We start from the raw sequence: 20423 nt of genomic DNA on the forward strand, positions 1-20423 counted from the left end.
AAAAATGGCATTTGTGTCCTCTGGGCAAGCGAGGGCAGCGGCACGCTGGCAGCGCCGGGAGGATCCGGTTTCATGTGCGCTGGCACAAGGCGTCACCTCCTGCTCCCAGACGTGTCCCAACCCTCCCCATGGCCCCCTGCCAAATGACCGTCCTCGTTAAGCAGCTGCTAACGAGCACAGCCGGCCTGGCCACCGTGCAGCCCACCCAGCGTGCTGGGGGTGGCAGCAGGGCCCGTCCGCCCGCGCCGGCAGAGCTCGCCGGGCCGCAGGGCATCGCTCGGCCGCCAGCGCCGTTCCCACCCCAGCACGTCCGCACCGCCGGGGGAGACGAGAGGGAGGGGAGATAAAATGAACAGGCTAAAAATACCGAAGACAAAAAGCCCTCAGCAAGCGGGGAAGGGTTCTGCTCCGCCGGAGCACAGCACGGCAGGACCGTCCCCATCGGTGGGGACAGTTGCTCTGGCTGGGTCTGGCTTCTCGAGCATCGCCAGCTCCGTTGCACCCAGGGCTGCCCCGTCACCAGCAGCCGAGTGACCCCCAGTCTTGGCTTCATGGGAGCTGCAATGGGGCCAAACAGGCTCCCGGAGGCTCCCAGCAAAACGTCCGCATCCCTCCCACCACCCCGCGCGGCCACGGCGGGGGAGCGGCTTGGGGGCCACGGCGGGGGCCGCCCGGCGCTGCGGTAACCTTGAAACCCTCTGTGCCTCGCATGTCACGCCGGCCGCTGACAACAGCAAGCTGCTCTCCCAGATTAGCGAGAGGGGGCCGGAGGCAGCCAGAGACAACGGAGTTGGGGGCGGCTGCCTTACCTATCACGGCCAAAAGTGGGCATGGGGCTATTTTTAAACCGCAGTGAGCTGTATTTATTGTTTCGGCCGGGGGAGCGCGGAGGGACTGCCTGCGAGATTCCTCCGGCAGCAGCGCCGGCGGCCGTGCGGAGCCATGGTGAGTACCGCGCGCGGCAGCGGGAAGCGAAGACCTCCGCGGCATTCGGTTTCTTTGCCAGGATAGTTTTAGCGGGCAGGGAGCCACGGAGGCTCCCGAGATCCGAGGCCAGGATCCCTCCTGCTCTGGAAAGGGGTCGAGCAAGCTGGGCAGCTCCCGGCCACGGCGGCAGCATCCCTGCTCCCTGCAGGGAAGAGCGGGAGCGCAGAGGTATCTCCCATGCTAGCAGCAGTCAGCGGAGCTTTCCGAACAGGACAAACCACTCTGGGGTCCAAATGTCATCCTTTTTCTTCCCCTTCCTCTCTGCCGCGAGGGGGTAGTTCTGTCCCCCGAAACTCCCCGGCTGCTCTTGGCCGAACGCCTCGGCGGGAAGGGAGAAGCTGCAGCAGTGCGTGCAGCGGGGAGGAGAGGGTGACTGACAGGCCCGGCAAGGCAGCACAGCGAGCGAGTCTGTGCTCATCTCCTGTTCGAAGGACAAGTCAAGCCTCCGTGCAGGAGGAGACAGATTTTTTAATAAGCAAATGTTTGGTCTTGCTTGCCAAGTGATTCTCCAGCTCATCCTTCCTGTCACCTATTTGGCAAAATCCATCAGGAGAGCGGGGATGGAGCCGTGCCGTAAGCAGAAGTCTGTACGCCCCTCCGTGCCTCTGAGCGCTGCCTGTGCCCACTCTCCCGAGCAGTGTGCCGGGAAACCACCGCATGCCCGGGGCTACGGCACAGCAGGCACCAGCCCAGAGCTACCACGCAGGACTTACGACTAAGAATAGGGTAGTTTCATGCTTTTATTCCGCACTATAAAAAGACAGTGAGTTAGTGGTACATACTTGAATCCCTGCAGGCACCCAAGAAAGCCAAGAAGAGGATTGAGGGGGCTAATTCCAACGTCTTCTCCATGTTCGAGCAGGCCCAGATCCAGGAATTCAAGGAGGTAGGTAGATTTTGTAGAAATGGCCAAGGGTCCTTGACACAGCGTGACCTTCAGCTCCTTCCCCTTCTGTGCCTTCAGATGGGTGCTGGCTGGTTTGCAACAGGAGGTGGCATGCCCATTTTTAAGTTGTTTCATTTTAAAAGTGAGAATAACGATTCAGAGACGTTGTTAAATGCGGAACTGCCTCAAAGCTCCCTAGCAGCCCGCGTCCCGCAGAGGAGGCAGTGACGGCACGCGCAGCCGGCAGCATCGGCGCGAGCAGGAACACATCACCCCAGCTGACTCCCACCCGCGGCACAAGGAGCTCGTCGTGCCCTACCCCTGGCACGGCTGACACACAGTCATGTGTAGATCCCAGTTACTGGGAGAACTGGTCCCAGCTGGGGCAGCTGATGGCGTAGGCTGCTCTCCCCGGCTTGTCCCATCCCAGTGCAAGGTGGCCCTGGCCGCGGCACAGGGTCTGCGTGGCATTAGGGTCTGCGTGGCGTTAGGGTTCGGGCTGCCGTAGGAAGCCGTCACCCTGCACTGCCCCTGCCCAGGGGCCAGAATTGCTGCTGGGTGATTGCAGTGGTTGTTGCTCCTTCGGCGAGTGAGGACTCCCGCAGCCCCATCCCACGCAGGGCTCTGCCCTCTGTTCCCCTTGAAGGCGACGGGAGGAAGAGGAGGGTACTGAAGCCTTCACAAGGGCTCCCTGTGCTCCTCCTGTTCTTCCCAGGCATTCACCATCATGGATCAGAACCGCGACGGCTTCATCGACAAGGCGGATCTGAGAGACACGTTCGCTGCGCTTGGTGAGCCCCCTTTTAGGAATCGCTCCTCCCCAGAAGCTTTGATGACAGTAAAGCTATCGGCTGAGAAACCACCCGCGAGTCTCCATTTAAGCAGGCCCCAGTGGTTAAGCGAATCTCGTGTCTGCTTTGCTGAAAACCTCCTGATCCAAAACCGCTTCTGGTAGAGGAGCAGATCACACACGCGGGGCACCAGAGCAGCTCCCGCAGCAGCGGGTGTCTAATCCTGCAGGTAGCACGGAGAACCAGCTCCTGGCTTCTGCGGAGCCAACTGTTCCCTTTGTTCTCTCGTGCTAAAAAGCACCTTGCTGTACCCGTCCCACGGCATCCCTGGGTTTACGGGCTTTATGGGGATTTTCAGGATTTGCGGAAAGCTGTGAAGTCACAGGCTTGGCTTTCCCATCAGCGAGGCCAGCAGGAACCAGTGACGGGTCTAGGGTCAGCCACAGCCCAGGTAAAGGTGTCTGACAGACGTGGCTGGGAATGATTCAGCTCACGATGTCCTGATGATTACAGCAGTGATCAGGTCGCCCGGGGGCTGGGGGGACTCACAGCACTGGTGGGTTTGAGAGCAGGCTGGAAAAACGCTTTCCGGGGAGGGCTGAAGCAGAGCTGATCCTGCCGTGGGGCAGGCGAATGGACTAGCACGGCTCGGTCCTTTGTATCCCTCTTTTCTGTGATCCTGGAGCCTGAAAAACAGAGCTGGACACGTCCAGCCCACCCCATCCTCTATCAGCACATGCGTTTGCAGCCCGACACCTCATTCACCTAACGCTGCTCTCCCCCAGGACGTCTGAACGTAAAAAACGAGGAGATTGATGAGATGATAAAGGAGGCGCCGGGACCAATTAACTTCACCGTGTTCCTGACCATGTTTGGAGAGAAACTCAAGGGTGAGAGGGAGCCCGGGGGACGGAGGGAGGGCTCGGCGGGCACCCACACCGCCTCCGATTTCCTGCACCGCTTGGGCAAACCGCCCAGCTCCCGGGGCCCCCACCACCCTCTCAGGCGAGGTCCTGCAACAGAGGGTCCTTGGGGGCCTCAAATGGGAGCTGCTAAAGAAGGAAGGGCAAAGGTTATGAAAATGCAGGTAACGCTGGTTGCAACACTACAGTGCGCAGAGCCCGAGAGCCAGCCAGGCTGGGTCAGAGCAAAGATGCCTCTGACTCAGTAGCTCTCCCACGCCACGGCCAGGAGCAGATGCCTGTGGACGAGCATGAGATTCCTGTGAAATCATCTCCTCCAGTTCATCCCTCCCACGTCCCTTAGTGCCAGCTTCTCCCAACAGCAGCGCAGGGACCCCCTTAGAGAGAGGCTTCAGTGGGACCATCACCTGCAACAGCCCCTCTCCCCAGGAGCGAGGACCCCGGCGAGGGCGCCGGGTGCAGAGCGACTTTGACCTCACAGCCCCGGGCGCCTGCTCCCCGTATCACTTATGCAAGCTGAGGCATGCAGCCTCCCCGCAGATCTCCAGGAGGCCGCACGGCCCGAGATCCTACGCCTGGAGCTCTATAAATACACTCAAGAGATTAGATACACGCCGGATGCCAGGACGGTGGCGACAGCGCCTGCTCTGCGGACACACTGTGACCGTGCATCTGCTCCGCTCCGTGCCATGACGCGCTCAAGGCTCAGCCCCTGAGGGAGTCTGGTATTCCCGCAGAAGCTGCCCACGGCACAGCCCGCTGCTTCCCACCCCGGCCGCGCAGGAGCCGACTCTCCCGACCATCCGGCCCCCGGGATTTCCCGTGGGAGGCTGCGGGAAGCGGGAGGCTCTGCCTGGCTTCTTCCTCCAGCGCATGTACCAGACGTGGTGTTGTCACCCGCAGGTGCCGACCCGGAGGAGACCATCCTGAACGCGTTCAAGGTGTTTGATCCAGAGGGCAAAGGCCTGAAATCTGCCTAGTAAGTGCAGAGGCGCTCGGGGGGGAGGGAGCTGATCCACGCTGAGGCCTCCCTCGCGCTCACAACATCCTCTCTCCTCTGCAGCATCAAAGAAATGCTGATGACGCAGGGCGAGAGGTTTTCCCAGGAAGAGGTACAAGTTCCTTCCCACCCTTCCACCCTTCCGCCAGCCTCCAGCCTCCCCCATCCCTGCCCATGCCCAAGCTGCGCTGGCTCCACTTCCCCTTCTGTACTGGGTCCTGCATCCTGTTTCACGGTCTCCCCGTGCCTCGGTTTCCCCTCTGAAAAGTACCCCGACCTCCCGGCAGGGTGGCAGAGCAGGCAAAGTTACGTTTCCAAGCGATCCTCTGGGCTAAATAACAGGGTGCTGTCAGGACCCAGCGGCCACCGCTCACCCCGCAGCAATCGAGCTGAGCAGGGCGCAGGAGACCTGGGGTTTCTCTTCAAAGGGGTTAGATGGGCCCCCAGCTCTTCTCCTGGCCCCAGACACAAAACCCTCCTCTGCCACGTTTTCACCTCTGGCCCTTTCCTGGCAGATCGATCAGATGTTTGCAGCCTTCCCTCCAGACATCTCCGGCAACCTCGATTACAAAAACCTCGTCCACGTCATCACACACGGTGAAGAGAAAGACTAGCCCACACTCACCCTCAGCACAGGGGTTGGCACCGTGGGATCACCTTTCTCGAGGTCATACGGGGGGTCTCTCTGTCCCCTCCATCAGCAGCTCCTCTCCTTGATCCCATCCCTGCCCAGCTCTCTGCGCTGCAGACCTGCCTGTCACGGGGAATACAAACCTGAACGGCATCCGCATTAAAGTGCATTGTGGCGCGAGGAAATCCAGCTGCTGGTGTGAGCAGGGCTTGGGTTTGCATGGTGACCGGTGTGCAGTGTCCGTGCGCGGTGTGGCACGTGCGTGGTGACAGCGTGAGAGCTGGGATGACACTGTGCCTTCCCAGGGCAGGAGGGGGCTGCAACTGCCCTGCTCCTGCCAGCTGCTGCGGCCCGGCTGGGAGCTCCTGGCTCTGTCCATCCCAGCACCACTGTCCCCCAGCCCCCAGCCCCCTTCACACCACCCTCGCACGCCCTGGAGTGCCAGCGCCCTGCGATTTCCCAGCCTGGCCAAGCTCCCAGCCCTGAAAGCCTCTGCACGCAAACAGCCGCTGCCTGTGTCGCGTTGGGCGGTGACCAGCAGCCATCTGGTCCCACCTGCCCAGGACTAGCACAGGTTTGTCCCCTTCTACTAGGCAGCAGAGGGCTGTTGGCTTTCCCAGCTGAGCTGGGAACACTCAGCAAGTGCGTTCATCCCCACCCTGTCCTCCCCAGGCCCCTTGGAGCAGGCACGAAGCAGGACGGTGGCCATAAGCCCCCCACCACGGTCCCCATCTCCATGCCAGCAGCCGTGCAAAGCACCCAGGGCCCAGTGGCGGCAGCTCCCTCGTGATGGACACACGTTGGGTTGTGCAGTGGGGAGAGCTGACCATGGAGCAGGGGTGCACAGCCCTCAGGGCTTTCTACAGCCCACCTCCAACTCTGTCTGAGTGCTTTTTGGGTGCGCGGTGTACATTAAGTGAGCTAAGCAAAACTGGTGCTGATTTGCCCCAGCATTCATAAATGAGAGACAGCCACAGCCTGACAAGGGTAAAGCAGAACCAGGGCCACCTCCAGCGCGAACCACCAGGCAACACGGTCGCAGTACGCCCGCGGGGCCGGGCTTTCTCGCAGTTTTGCAACGGGCAGAGAGGCAGCCAAACCCCAGCTCTCACCAGCACAACCCCCTCCTTCCCGGCCCGCGGCGCTGCGCGGTGCTCGCGGGCTGCAAGGAGCCGTGGGCCGCGCGGCTGCGGGAGAGCAGCTGTTCTCCGCCCCCGGCCGCGGCTGCTGTCAGCCGTGGGCGAAGCGATGCCGCTACATCATCTGGGGAGCTGCTGAAGCGCGCAAAAGGCTTTGGGCTCCTTCCAGAGGGGAAGGGAATGGGAAGCCGGGAAGCCGCGGCGGGACAAGCACTGCCCGGGCGCGGAAGCGAGCGGGAGCTAAGGAAGGGGCCTGTTTAATTCAGCACCGCCGGCTTTCATGCGTCGGCGTCGCTCTTCGCCTTCGTGCCCTTGTTGGCGGCGTCGCCCCGCTCCTCCTGGCTCCCGAGGATCAGGCTGCGCAGGCTGTCGTGGTCCAACGGCTTCTCAACTGCCTCGACAAAACGGCCACCCCACAGGGGCAATCACCACAGCACAGCCGCCACGGTGCCCCGCCGGGCTCATATACCCGGCAGGGCGGGGCAGGCCGGGCCGGGATTGGCTGGGGAGGACAGGTGGCAGCCAGGGATTGGCTGGGGGCACAAGTGGCTGTTGGGGATTGGCCGGCTGCCTTGCCACGCCTACCCCCCCTTCCCCAGACTCACAGGCCTCGGTGGCGTCTGCGGCGCGGTCGAAGCCGGGGGGCGGCGGGCAGAGCCGGGCCCGGTCCATGGTCTTGAGGAGGCCGGTGCCGCCCAGGAGCGGGTTGGCGAAGGGCAGGGCGTACGGCTCCCCCTCGGCCTCCGCCTCCGCGTAGCGCAGCACCGACGCCAGCAGCAGCAGCTCGTTGGTCTTCTTCTCTATGATATCTGCGCGGGGAGGGGAGGGACGTCCCACAGGGCCCCACCGTGACCCACAACAGATCGCGGCCTGCTGCCCTGCCCCACGTTTCTGGCAAAATCTGCGTTGAGCCTGTATTCTGAGCGCAGGGTGACACGAGCTAGAGCCAGCCGGTCAGGCCTGATGCAGAATAAACAGGGCTCCACCAGGCGGAAGGTTGAAGCGAGTCTGGAGTCGGTCCTTTGGCCGCTAGGCAACCTGTCCCCGCTAGGGGAGAGAGTCCCAAGGCCTCGCTCCAGCACCGAATCCCCTACCCAGGGCCAAGATGAGGGCTTGGGGGTCCACCAGGCTGTTTGTACTATCAGGTTAGCTCCATGTGAGCTAGCACCCCAGTTCCAGCTAAGCAGGGGAGACCGGTGCACACTGGGCAGGGAAGAAAACCGGCTCAAGTTCAAATACGGCGCAAGGGGCAGGCTGGGCATACGTTGCCCGGGCCACGTGGTAGGGGAAGATGGGCAGCCTTGACGTACCGAAGAACTGCAGCAGGTTCAGGTCCGTGATCTCCCCGTTCTCGCCCAGCTGCTCCTTTATCTTTGTGGCGTCACAGTTCATCTCTCTGAACAGGAACTCGACAGCAGATTTGAGCTGGCCCAGGACTTTGCTGCTCTCTTTGCAGCTGTGTTCATACTGGTTGGCTTCCTCAGTAGTTTTCCTTAGCTTTTCCTATCAGCAAATGTTTTGCTAGGTGTCACAGCAGCCCCCTGCCCCAGTCTGGACAATGGGACACCCCAGGGGAGGCTGCGGGATGCTCCCGTCCCTGCAGGGCAGAGCCCTTACGAAGGGGGTCCCCTGGCTCCCCATGGCGCAGCCCAGGCCCCAGGCTCTGGGAGACCAGGGCTGGCAGGAGCCCTGCAGTGATTCTCTCACTGTGCACTAGGAATTCTCAGGGAACAGGGCTGCAAAAGCCAGTGCAGAGCCTTTTCTGTCTATGCCTCTCCAGCCTTTTGCCAGAGCAGAGTCGACAGGACCAGACTCCCTAGGACACATGACGGGAAGGGCAGGGAAATCCGGCCTCCCTACCTCTAACTCCTTCAGAATGTGAAGGTCACTGCTTTCTGCGTTGTCCTGGTCCATCTCTAGGAGCGTAATGTCATTCTACATAAACACAAGCACATGGGGAGGCAGTGGCTAAATGTCAAATGGACTTGCACAACAGAGGGAGCCAAGCAGCGGGGATAGACCCCACTTTGCACTGCCCTGGGATCACCTGCCAGCACAGCTTGAAAAGCTGGGCCAGACCCTCACAGTGTGGCTCCACGGAGGGAGGCTGGTTTGCACCCACTCAGCAGTCACCTCCTGCAGATTGCCTCCAGAAGACCAACCTGCCCTTTCCTCTCGGCCTGGGGACTGTTGCTCTGCCCAGGGAGCAGGGACAACCATCGTCCCCAGGCCAGGAGAGCAGGCCATGGCCCCAGGACAGGCAACGTTTCTCCTCACTCCAGCAGCCCCACGAGGCAGGCTGTGGTGCTTCCACCATCCTGGAGCTCCCTCTTTTGCAATATATCTGCTGGGTGCACGGTGGCAGCATTGAGACATTTTTAGCTCTGAGAAAGCAGCTTTCTGTCCATTGGAGCTACATTTCTGGCTACCCCTTTGCATTCTCCCAGTCACACCTGTGTGGTAGCCTGTGAGCTGGGCCCTGATGTGGGTTATGTTGCTGGACACCCAGAAGAGGAAAAGCCTACCCCAACCCCAAGATGCTAACCGAGAAAAAGAAAATACAAGAGCCTCAGAGCAGGGCTGGAGCAGACCTGGAGGTCCTTGATCTTCCTCTGCAGCCTCTCCATCTCATTGTTCAGCTCAGTTGCATAGCTGAAGTAAGCGAAGTTCTTCTCCTCCTTTTCAATGAACCCCTTCACCAGCCGGTCGATGTCCCCATTCTCTGCCAGCTCCAGCAGGCGCCTGTAAGCCACCTCCCGGCTCTCGAAGCTCTCACCTTGTCTCCGCTTTGCCCGCTGGACTGCCTTTAAGGCTGATGGAGAGGTGGAGATGCCGAGCTGTACCCTCTCCTTCATGCCAGGCCCACTGCAGAGCCTTCACCTGTGGATGCTGTGGGGTTTAACAGGGGCCTTGGGCAGATGGGGAGCAGCGCTTTCCCTAGAAACTCTCCAAGGAGCTCAAAGTTTGCATGGGAATGAGAAAAACACAGGGGAGTCCCTCCCTGGGAGGGAAAGGCACCTAAAGCTGAGGAAAAGGAACCATGGTCTTCCTTAAGGTTCATATGGGGCCAGTTCTCTGCCTCCCCTTTCCTCCCTCTCCCCCAAGTCCACCTCGAGACACACAGTGTTGTGTGGTCTCACTCGGTTATGGCTGTTCATCCTGTTCATCTGTAGAGAGAAGGGGGTTCATGGCCCCTAACTGAGGTTCTCCCTCCCCGGGGGCCTGTGGGCAGGGGAAATGTTGTGCCTCTGGACTGGGTGCTACAAACTGCTATGCTCTAGCCAGCCCCGCAGCCTCCTGGTTTGCCGTCTCAGTTGCACGCAGTTTCTCTCACGTGGTACCTTCTTCCTTTTTGGCCTGTTCCTCCAATTCAGAGCGATCCATAAATTTCATGCGCATAAAGGTTTTCAGCTTGGTCTCCTGGTCCAGAATACGCTCCCGCTCCTGCAGCTCGATGTTGTACTGGACGGTGTCTTTGCAGTGCCTTTCCTTCATGGCAGAAGTCCTCGCCAGGGCCTCCGCCCTACGCACGGAGAGCAGTTACACAGCACTGATACTACCAAGTCCATCCTTCCTCCAGCCATCCATGGGCACTCCCTCAGGCATTCATGAGCGTGGATCCCACAGGGCACAACTCAGGAAAGCTCTGACATGGGGGCTCCTGCATCACAGACAGTGCCTAGAGGACTTGGGGGATCCCATGGTTTGGCTGCTACAGTCTGCAGTCGTTCCCACCCCAAAGACCACCAGGCCCAGGTGAGGTGTGTTGGTAGAAAGCAGCATAGCTATAAGGACCTGTATTCCTGACCGTTCCCTTGCATCTCTACGCCTGACCCTGCAAAGCCCCCACGATGCTGAGCACATCAGTGAGCTCTGATCCAGACGCAGCTCTGTTAGCCCAATGCCAGCAGCAAGCTAACAGAGCTCTTGGTGGGATTTTATGCTCAGACACAGCACCCAGCTGTGGCAGGCAGGCTCATTTGACCCAAGCTGGCTGGCCTCTGCACCAGCTCTCCCAGTCTCCAGGTATGCCTGCGTCTCCCCACGCAGACCTAGGATCAGCTGGGACTCACAGGAAAGAGGCAGCCCCATAGCGCAATTCACCCCATCCCAAGAGACATCTGAGATAGGTGGAATAAATCACTCCCCGGAGGTACAAGTGTCCCTCCATTGAGCAGGCACCTAAGCTTTAGACAGCACCCAGCTCTAGACAAGAGAGTGATGAACCCTCTCTCTGAAACTGCCCTTCGCTGTTGAGTTTACCACAGAGGGCTCAAAAGGCCATGTACCGCTGCTCATAGGCTTGTGTGGACCGCTCTATGACAGTGTCCATCCTTCTGTTCTGCTGATCCAGCTTCTTGTGAAGGTTTAAGTAGAAGTTGTCCAAAATGGCTTTCTGGATTCGCAAGTTTTCAATCTCTCCTCGGAGCTTGGTATTGGTAGTCAGGATGGTATCGAAATGGACAGTGACCTGGCAAGAGGGAAACAAAAGATTTTGGGGTGGTGCAGGACTAGGGAGCTCAGGCTTCTGTTGAAAAACCTTGACCAAAACTAGGACAAACACAGCCTGAGAGATCTTAAGTAGGCCTTGTGCTGTCCCCATCCCCAAGGCAGGGGAGGTCTCCGCAGGTCAGGACGATCAGGACGATCACGGCAGAGACCTGGAGTTAGCATCATCCGATGCAAGGTTGGCTTCATACAGCTCTGTTTTATCACTAAACAGGTGCAGACCTTCGGGCCTCTTGGCATGGTGCAAGCACTGCATTTGGGTCACCAGGCTTGAAGGAGCCTTTGAGATATTCTGGAAGCAATGAGGACAGGGGAACAATCCGAACCCTTTGTGCAGCTGTGTGGATCAAATGCATTTGCACTATTACCTTTTATCCTGACCAAAAAATGTTTTGCACACAGGCCCCAGCCTGGCACCCCACATAGTCTGGAAAGCTCTGCAAAATGGTTGCTTACGTGGTTTAGACGCGTCTCCAGTGTCTGAATCTGCTTTTGCAGCCATTTGCTACTGTTTGCTTGCTTCACCTTCACTGCTATCAGGTTTTGTCTTGCAATCTTTTTTTCCGTCTCCATTATCTGTACACGCACACACAAATTTAAAGCATAATCTCCACCCTTACAGTCTGGACTCATGTCAGCACACTTAGCCAAAGCAAATACCCTCTGTTGACCTGAACTACAGTAACCATGTCATTATTGAGATCATAGTTATAGAAACAGCTTAATCCCACAGGATCCCATTCTGCAGATGGAGAAACATAAACTGTAACGAGGAATCCCTTTATTTTCATGTCACCGAGGATATGCGTTTCTCCACCTCTGGAGGGAAATTCAGCAGGTGTTGAACAAGGCACAGCAACACTACGTGTAGAGTGGAAGAGGCAGTGAAGTGGGTTGTGTGATAGCGGTTCTTGTGCTGGCCACACAGGGATCTGTATAGCCCTCCCTGGAATTGAGTAAAAGACAGCGTTTGCCAGAACTGGGGAGCTGCCAAAGGAAACAAATCCACAAGAAGAATGAAGAAGTTGGAGAACAATGAAGCTGGGACCAGGTGGGAGAGCTATGACTCAGCCAAGAGATCCTAAAGTCATTGACTGAAAGCCAACCCCTTGCGGAAAGCTCTACAGCAGTCCTAGCAACTGTAAACTGCCTGAGCATGTTCCCTTTCTGCTGTCATGGGCCACTTGTTCAGAGCAGAGCCTACATGGACCTGTCACTTCTGCAGTACTGGGCTTTCCTTGGCCTGCCATCCCACCATTGACCGGACTCAACCAGGCTCTCCCTGGGAGAAGTGATGGGATATGCCTCTGATGTGTTGCTGCTCCTTTATTTGCCATGTCTCAGGCACATTTAGGAAGCGCTATTACATGTTCCATTTTTGCCCCTCTATCAGGAGCAAAGAAAGTCCAGGGAAAAGCACAGGGGTGCTGCACGACCCCAGGCAGGTGTGTGCTTTTAAACAGGAGCTGCACAGAGCTGGGATGACAACGCTCAGAGTCAGACCTTACTTTCCTGGCCAGTGCCGCTGACTTGGATGGGAGCCTGGCGGTATCCATTTGTCATTATCATATGTCTTTTGCTAGGAAGTAGCATTATATTGCAAGGCCTGAATTAAATGCGTTTTACATATTGGAGTTTCAGCCATAGCATTCACCTGCAAAGGGACCAAATGCAGGACACAACACTTTCTTGTGGCTTTAACTGTTTAGTTCAGGGCTTTGAATTACTCTGAGTCTTTCATGACAATAGCTGGAGAAATGAAATTACTATCCATGGCATTATATTATCAAAGATCACAACAGGGTAGAACACGTATCGTCAGTTTGCAGCACAGTCCCATACCCTCTTTCACGCTGTTGGGGAACACCCACACTGCTGCTTGTACAAGAAACCTTGCCGATTGCCTTACTATTACTCAGGTAAGATTTTCTAAGGTATGTGCTAGGGGTGGGTGACCCTTTTGAAATGCTATATGATGTGCATTTATAGAGACATGTGGAACTGTTTTTCCTCCTCAGCTGTAAACTGAAAAGGCTGGACTATAGTCACACCATGACAGAGAGCTGCTCACTCCGTGGCTCTGCTGTGCTATATCATGCTCGGTTGGGGAATGATTCAGATACTCTTACCTTTTTGTCCAGGTCAGCTAACATGTCTTTTCTGGCTCTAATCAGAGAATCATAGTGATCTTTGGTCTGCAAAAGGAATTTAAACTCCGTACGATTTCTGTCATCCAGCATCAGATTTCTTGGGGACTTGATATGGCTCAGCATTAATGACATCTCTTTGTGTTCTTGCTTCAGTGAATTTATCTCTTTCCTGTAGAAACAGAACAATAAATGACATTTAGCACACTCTGCCTGCACAGCCAGGGCAGGTTGTTACCCCTTCCCATCTTCCCATCCCAGGGTCAGAGTCCCCCGAAGAGCTCAGCCTGGAGGAGCTTTCCAACCACAGTGGAGCTGGGCAAAGCTGCACTCACTCCTGAGTGTACATTTGGTGCTTCATGTTGGCTCCGAAAGATTTCCTGCTTTCCGACAATATCCGAAACCGTTGCTGCAGTTTCCTGAGCTCTGCCTCAGCCATCTTTTCTTTCTCCTTTGCAGTGAAGTCTGAAACCATCTTCCTCAAAGAGGACCCTCTCCACTGCTGCAGAAGGAGAGAGTCTGATCACTTAAGAAAACACAAAGTGTAATTGTAGACAATGGATCTGGACCCAAGTAGCTGGAGTGGGTTAAAGGCATCACTGCCTCCAGCTGTTTAATACACGCACAGCTGCTTGTTACCCGCTTCAGCTCTTCGCTGCTACCCAAGATGCTCATCACCACCCACAGCGCCGAGCCGCGCTGACAAACACTGCGAGCTCTTCCGATCCGCTTCGGAGCAAAGTCTAGCGGTACTTTCGGTTCTTGGGTAACCCCCTCCCCACGCTACCGCCACTCTCCAGGGAAGGAAGGTGCATTAGCACCAGCTGAAATTGGTGCGTGTCCATCCCACCAGTTCCGCAGCAGGGTCCCTGCACACCTCCAGCGGCAGGGCAGGGCAGGCCGCCGGGAGCAGTCACCTCGCCTACCACCCAGCACGACTGCGAGGCCGAGTGAGTCAGAACGCTAAATCTCCCTCGCGGGAGATGCAGACGAACCTGGCTGACTTTGCGCAGAAGCGGAGCAGGAACGCGCACAGGCCCACCCCTGGGAAGGGAGCTTCTAGCTGGAGAACTGCCTCACTGGGGAGTGTTGAAGCTGTGGCAGCTAGGACACCCATGTCCTGAGCTAACCCACATTCCCTAGCCCTTCCTCCCCCAAAACCCAAATCACAGGACATGGTCTCATTCCCCGTAGGGGATGGCAGACAAAATCAGTCCCCAAAGCAGCACGACGCCTTGCTGGCAAAAGGCAGAGAGAGGAAGCCTGGTTCCCCACGCGCTGTCCAGGTGGCACGTACTCCTGCAGGTAACCCCGTCCCCACTGCAGATCCTCTGTGCTGCTTCTGACACCACTGCTGGGCAAGTTCAGGTTGGGATTGAGTTTTGGTTTTTACCTTTGAACCCTTCATTTTTTCCAGCCAATTCAGCTGTTTGCTCTGCAAACGCCAAGGGTCGGGAACGAGAGAGCCTCTGCGGGGACAGGCCTGGTTTCGGAGGGGAAAAATGAAATCTGGTTAAGGAGACGACGTGGTTGGGTCAGCAGATCTCGTGGGCCGGCTCAGGGCTGTGGCCGCGTCTCCCTGCCCGGCCCCAAACACCCGCTCGTACGTTTGGCACACGAGGAAATCATCACAGATGGCTGCATGATGAATAGAAGGAGACATTTGTAGTGATGTCATCGCGAAACATGTTCCTCTTACCGAGTTTATGAGCAGGGGAAGAACAGATGGTTCGAGCTATTCCAACCCGTTCGGTACCTGGGTTTCCATAGAAATCCTAGCGAGGCCAGGCGCTCCCGGAGCGCGGAGCCGTCGGCGGGCAAAGCCCCCGGCAGCGCTGAGCCGGGGGCCCTGGGCTGGGGCGACGGAGACGCGCTCTCTCCGGCAGGGAGCTGGGCTCGGTGCCTGCTCTGCCACCGGGGGAGATCACGGGGCAGCATCGAGGTGGCGCGGGGGGCTGGGGGAGCCGCGGGGGGACACGGGGGTGGGTTCCCCTCCCAGCCCTGCTTCAGGCAGCCGCACGGTCTCCCCGGCCTCGCTGCTCCTCGGGGCCGCGGGAGCTGGGCAGGCCGGGGGGGAGCAGCGCTACGAGGCACCCCGCGCCCCACCACGTGCCCGGCCGCCGGCCCCGGGGAGCTCAAACCCCCCCCGCACCGCGTTGGCCCCGGGAGCGCGTCGCACGGGAGGCGGCGGTTGGCACCTGGGGAGGCGGAGCGGGGAGGAAGGGCCCGGGGGTCCGCTCCGGCGACGCGAAGGCGCCCGGGGCTGCGCGTGGGGCCGCTGCCGAGGACGAGGATGGGTGGCCCGGGGCGGGCTGGTGGCCGGTGCCCCGCTCACCTGAGCCGGTCCCTGGCCTGGTTGCCATGGCAGCGCCGTGGGGTCCAGGCCCACGCGGGATCCAGCCCCACCGTTGGGACACCCGCGCGAGGGGGCAGGCGGCCGGGCCACCCACGCACCCTCTTCCTCCACCACCCGCCACCACCCACATGGAGCCCTAGAAGCCCATGCCACATCGACCAAAGAGGGCTACATGTCCCCAAAAATAGGGCGCAGCAGCGCTGGCGGCTGCAGGTGCGGGGCATCGTGACGGCCGCGTGCTGCAGCCCCGGCGTTGCTCGCTCGGCACCGGGCTGGGGGATAGAGAGGCAGCGAAGGTGAGCACAGGACGTTCGCGTCCCCGTTCGCACGGCTGCAGCGAGCACCGCTGGTCCAAGGAGAGGAGCAAAATGCCCGAAGAGCTCATCGCTCCGGAGATTGCACCTCCCGGTTGTCCCGGAGGCTTTGGTGAGCTAACAAGCCAGCCATCGGGTTTCAGGCTATTTCCTGGCCAGATGGGCTCTGAGGAGGCTTTTAATTGGAAATGAGTTTCCCGGAAGAAAGCAGAATGTGGCATTAGATACGAAAATCACAACCGAGCGCAGAACGACGCTGCGAAGGCACCCGAGCCCGCCCGGCCCTTCCTCCCCCACGGGTCCCGCCGGGGCCAGGGGAAGCTAGCTGTGCTTTTTGTGCTGTTTTCCCATGATCGACAGCTCCGTGGGATAATAATTCCAGCTTCTCCAGGGATCATGCTGTCGCTCAGTCTCGGTGGCCCTGACTGCATCATATTGCAGCTCCTTTCCCTCTGGTTTCCTTCACCCTTGGCACAAACAGGGCCAAATCTCAGGTTCAGCATAAAGGCAGAGCCATAGGGACGGACATTATCTTTTCTAGAAAAGATGTAGCCAGGCAGCACAACCGCTATTGCAGAGTTTCCCCTGGTGTCAGCTGCCTACGCAGCAATAGTCCGGCCTCGAAATACAGGCGGTATTGTCCGCCCTTGGTGTCCCCTCTCCATGGAGCAATTCTCAATCGTTTAGCCATGAACGAGTCAGTAAATGAAACTATTGACGAGGAAACTGTTTTGGTAGAGTCCGTGTCTGTCGCACTCATTGCAGAAGCATTTATTTTACTAAAGGGGACTTTTTTCACCCAAACAATGCTCGACTGTCCAACTCCCTCGGAGTAAGTGTGACTTCATTGTCTGGATGGACCTTCAGGCCGGGGCCGAGCAGAGCAGTAATCAGAGCAGGGAAAGACAGAGGAACGTCTGAATCCAGCAGATCTCTATCTTCGGGGAGAAACAGAAGAAGAGTGGCTTTCTTTGCAATTTCCATAATTTTAACCGATCTTCCTCAATTTAATAGATACACTTAAGGCTGATTGACATGGAGAAATAATTCCTTCAGCTGCAGATTTTGGGTCTAATTAAAATTGCTTGTGCTATTTTAAGGGCCAAATTCTGATCTGTGCAACCAGCACAAATCCTCCCTACTTTCAGCAATGTTTCTTCAGATTTCCCCCGTTTCCCCCAGCCCAGGAAAACGGCGTCTGCAGGGCGCTCGGACCCAGCAGACCTGGGCTGGCTCCGACCTGCACTCGCTCACCTGGCAGCATCGCAGGGACGTCAAAGAAAGTCACTGCGGTAAGCGAGAGAATCAGGCCCGTATTTTCATGCAAATGTAATACATTCATGTTACTTAATCCCTATTTATAACAAATCCAGAACTTAATTCTACTTAACCCGTCTTCAGTGTTTGACACACGAAATCTGTGAGTCAGAAGACTATATGTGGAACTGTCAAAACTTTTTCTTTCCCCCCCTCAAAAAGCCAGGATTAAATCATAACCAAACTCCCGTCGGCTCCAGCAGCTTCGCTGGGAGGAGCAGGAAGATGCTGACAACTGCTAAGGTACCTCGTGATGGGGAAAAATCTTCCCAGCCAGGAGTCTGATGGTGAAACCTTAGAGGTCTTGAATTCAGGTGGGCACACGGTCCACCTCTGCAGAGCTGTCACGCTGGGGACTTGTAGAGATTCCCCGGCCTTGTGGTCTCACCAGGGTGTCTGGCTTTACAAAGACTTTGCTTGGGAACAGGCTCTCATGAGCACATTCTCCACGGAGGTTTTTATGTCCTTCCTCCAGGGCACGGTTATCTCTGTATACACATGAACCACACAGGCCTCCAATGGACAAGCGCAGTTTTGGTCCTAAAAGCATGCAGCTGCTTCGAGAGCTGCAGACCTGCAGCCTTTTACAGCAGGCCTGAATATTGCACCGCGTGTTTCTTGCAGGAAAGGTTGCTTTCGAAACGTATGCCATCCAGTCCTCAAACGCCGAAGCGTTTTATCGCAGCACGCCACTCCTGCGCGGCACTGCTTTCTGCCCGCCCTGCCACGGGAGAAGGCTCCGACGCTAAGCGTTTGACACAGCAGTACAAACATCTGACACTATTTTCCTTATTTAACACTTAAAACAGAAATCTCAAACGAGACAGGAGCCAGATACGCTAGGCTCTGTGCAAGCGTGCAGAACGACACCCTTACAGTGTAAAAATAACAAGCGCATATCCGTCACGAGAGATGGCAAAATAGCCCACCAGCAGCCGGTTTTCACCTCTCGCTGTGCTTTCCCGTGACTGCAGCAGCAACGGCCCCTAGGTAGCAGGGCTGGGATGGAGACTCCTCCATACAACCACACGGCTCCAAGTTTTAAGCGTAATCTGCATTGAGTAAGGGGAGAGGGGGCTGCTCTTCGTTGCACTGCTGTTATCCCGCTGCACCCGAAGAGGAAATCGTCGTCGTCATCTCCTGCAGAAGGGTTTCTTCTGAACCGCTGACGCCGAGCGAAATGTGGTTTCCCGCAGGGAACTGACTCCTTCCCGGCATTACTCAGTACTTTCAAAGGGTTATTTTAGGTACCCCAGGCCTTGACTGGAAAAGCAAAACTCCCTTGCACTGCAGGATCAGCCCCTCGAGCTGAACCGAGTCGCAGGGCTTTGCTCAATCCCCCTGCACTGACTTCTGGATGTCTTTGCAGCGGGTACACCATGCCGAGTTGCTGCTCAAAGCCCGCTGCTGCGGGGGACAGCGCAGAAGCGAAGGAGCTGAGGACACGTTGCCCGGACCAGCGTGGTCTCGAAGCAGTGAAAGACCTCCCCGGTTTTCACCGGCCTCAGGGTCAGACCCGGTTAAGTAGCAGCGAGCGCTCACATGCTGCAGGAAGGTTTTGCGGGTAGCAGAGGGCTCCAGGACGGAGCAGCCTGCCAGAGCCGCCCTCACCCGGGGCCTCGCCTGCCCGGGGACGGGGCTCTCTGCCCGGAGGTTTTGTGTTTCGGCAGAGCTGTGCGAAGCAGCGGTCTCGGCGGGGCAGCGGCGGGCAGCGGCGCGGCAGGTACAGCCTGTTCTAGAAGCGCTGTTCCGATTAATCGCTGCTGATTATAACCCTGTGAAAAGCTCTGGACTAAGAATACCTCGTTAGTCAAGCGCACTCTGGAAGTGACTTAAGGCAACTGTGGATCTGCCTGTGTGGGATCACTCAGGGAAACGATCCTGAATTAATATTCAGAGGCAATTAATTAACCTCCGTGGGAGCATTGTGCATCAGAACCAGAATCGCTTTCCTCCAGTTCATCTTATTTTACTTCCCTCTTCCAAATTAAACGAAGGCCAGTTGATCTCCCGGGAGGACATCGGCACGGTGAAGTGCACGGCCAAACGGCAGCGCAGGAGCCGGGCGGATGAGCAGGGCTTCCCCTGCCCGCGCAGCACGGCCGGAGCGGAGAGCGGCAGCACAGCAGGGCTCCTCCGGCACAGAGCTCGGCATGGGGAGCTCATCCCAGCGAAGCCGCTTGCAGTCTCTGGGTTTGATTTAGGACAAGTCTCCTCGTAATTACCCCGTCTCGGCCCTCTGCTCCGAGCCCCTCGCCGCCGGGCCGAGGCACCGAGCGGGGCGGGAGCCGGTTTTCGTAACTGGCAGCTGTTGCTCAAGAGCTGATTTAAATTAAAGCTTTAGGAAGAAAATCCCGAGGGTGCGGGCCGCGTGTTTCTCTGGACAGCGCAACTCTGCGGCCTCTCCCAAGGAACCGCGGAGGCAACGCTCGTCAAGCTGGAGTATAATTAGGCCTGTTGGGATTTTCCCCGGTGTGTCAGCACACGTGTTTCTGCGGCTACTGCAAAGGGAAGCTGCATCGCTCGGGGGACGGCACGGAGCGGGGGACAGAGTCTGTCCAGCGCCGCGCTGCCGCTGCCGGCACAGCAGCGATGTCCCCGCGCCGTCCCTGTCCCCGTCCCCGTCCCCGCTGGAGGTGCTGCGGGAAGAGCAGGAGGCAGCAGAGCCGCTCCGTTGCTTGGCAACTCCAACGCACAGCTCCATCCTGTCGGAAAACATCTCTTTCAGCGGCTCCGACCGGCTTCGCCGCGGAGGATCGGGCCTGGCCGATTGGATTGGGTGGTTTTGAGGAAGAACGCGCAGCCTGGCTCTGCCGGGGCCGGGAGCGAGGAAAAGGGGCGATGCCGCCGGTGCAAGCCCGGCCGGCAGATAGGAACCGGCTGCATCTTATTGCATCCTCCGGACCCGAGGAGGTGCCGCTTTGACCCACGCTGGGCCAGGAAACGACGTTTCACGTTGTTCCTGGTTTAAAGAGAGGGAAACTGAGACCCGGGGAGCAAACGCGCCGTCGCGAGGCTGCGCAGGGACTCGGCGGGGAGCGGAGCGGGGTGCTGAGCGCTGCCCACTGCCGCGGTGCCCCGTCGGGGCCGGCCCCACTGAGCAGCTCCGCAGCATCGCTGTGCGCCAGCCCCAAACGTAGCTCCGCTTTATATTTAGCTACCAGCTTCTGTAAAGGGACGTTATGTAACAGCCCTCAAGAGTGGCATTTTATAATTTACCAGCTCAACTCGTGCTGCTTCCAGAAAGCCGCCGGGGCGGTTTGTTCCCTGGCTCTGTGCAGAGCCCTCTTCCGTCCCCCCGGCGCTCATCCGCGGCACTTGCCACCGCTGGAGCAGGCCGGGGCGGTAAGTCGGGGCCGGCCGCTTCACCCGCTGCGGCTGGGAAGGACGAAGGGCCGCGGGCGATGGTTTTGCCTCCGGGTC

General features: G+C 58.1%; 2 protein-coding genes across 2 annotated transcripts; one reads left to right on the forward strand and one right to left on the reverse strand.

The window, feature by feature from the left end:
* Window positions 1-802: 802 nt before the first annotated feature.
* Window positions 803-5403, forward strand: MYL2 (myosin light chain 2). Its single transcript, XM_026114628.2, is given in 8 exon segments — window positions 803-887; window positions 889-945; window positions 1784-1873; window positions 2589-2664; window positions 3450-3554; window positions 4491-4566; window positions 4651-4699; window positions 5103-5403. Coding segments are annotated over 8 exon segments (609 nt in total). The 5' UTR covers window positions 803-830; the 3' UTR covers window positions 5202-5403.
* Window positions 5404-6635: 1232 nt separating this feature from the next.
* CCDC63 (coiled-coil domain containing 63) lies at window positions 6636-14421 on the reverse strand. The gene is made up of 11 exons (XM_064522435.1): window positions 14407-14421; window positions 13349-13515; window positions 12996-13185; window positions 11323-11442; window positions 10647-10828; window positions 9699-9880; window positions 8949-9169; window positions 8218-8292; window positions 7668-7860; window positions 6963-7166; window positions 6636-6748 (listed from the first exon to the last, which is right to left on the reverse strand). The coding sequence occupies exons 1-11, from the start codon at window positions 14419-14421 to the stop codon at window positions 6636-6638; spliced, it is 1662 nt and encodes a 553-aa protein (XP_064378505.1).
* Window positions 14422-20423: the final 6002 nt, after the last annotated feature.

Source organism: Dromaius novaehollandiae, chromosome 17 (assembly GCF_036370855.1).
Source record: "Dromaius novaehollandiae isolate bDroNov1 chromosome 17, bDroNov1.hap1, whole genome shotgun sequence".
Classification (NCBI taxonomy): domain Eukaryota; kingdom Metazoa; phylum Chordata; class Aves; order Casuariiformes; family Dromaiidae; genus Dromaius; species Dromaius novaehollandiae.

Bases quoted from the DNA above. Each gene is read 5' to 3' on its own strand.
- CCDC63 (XM_064522435.1), bottom strand. The intron at 9,881-10,646 runs GTACATGGCCTT...CTCCGTGCGTAG, and splicing joins ACACAAGCCTATGAGCAGCG to GGCGGAGGCCCTGGCGAGGA. The intron at 9,170-9,698 runs GTACCACGTGAG...CCTCTCCATCAG, and splicing joins ACAGGCCAAAAAGGAAGAAG to CCTTAAAGGCAGTCCAGCGG.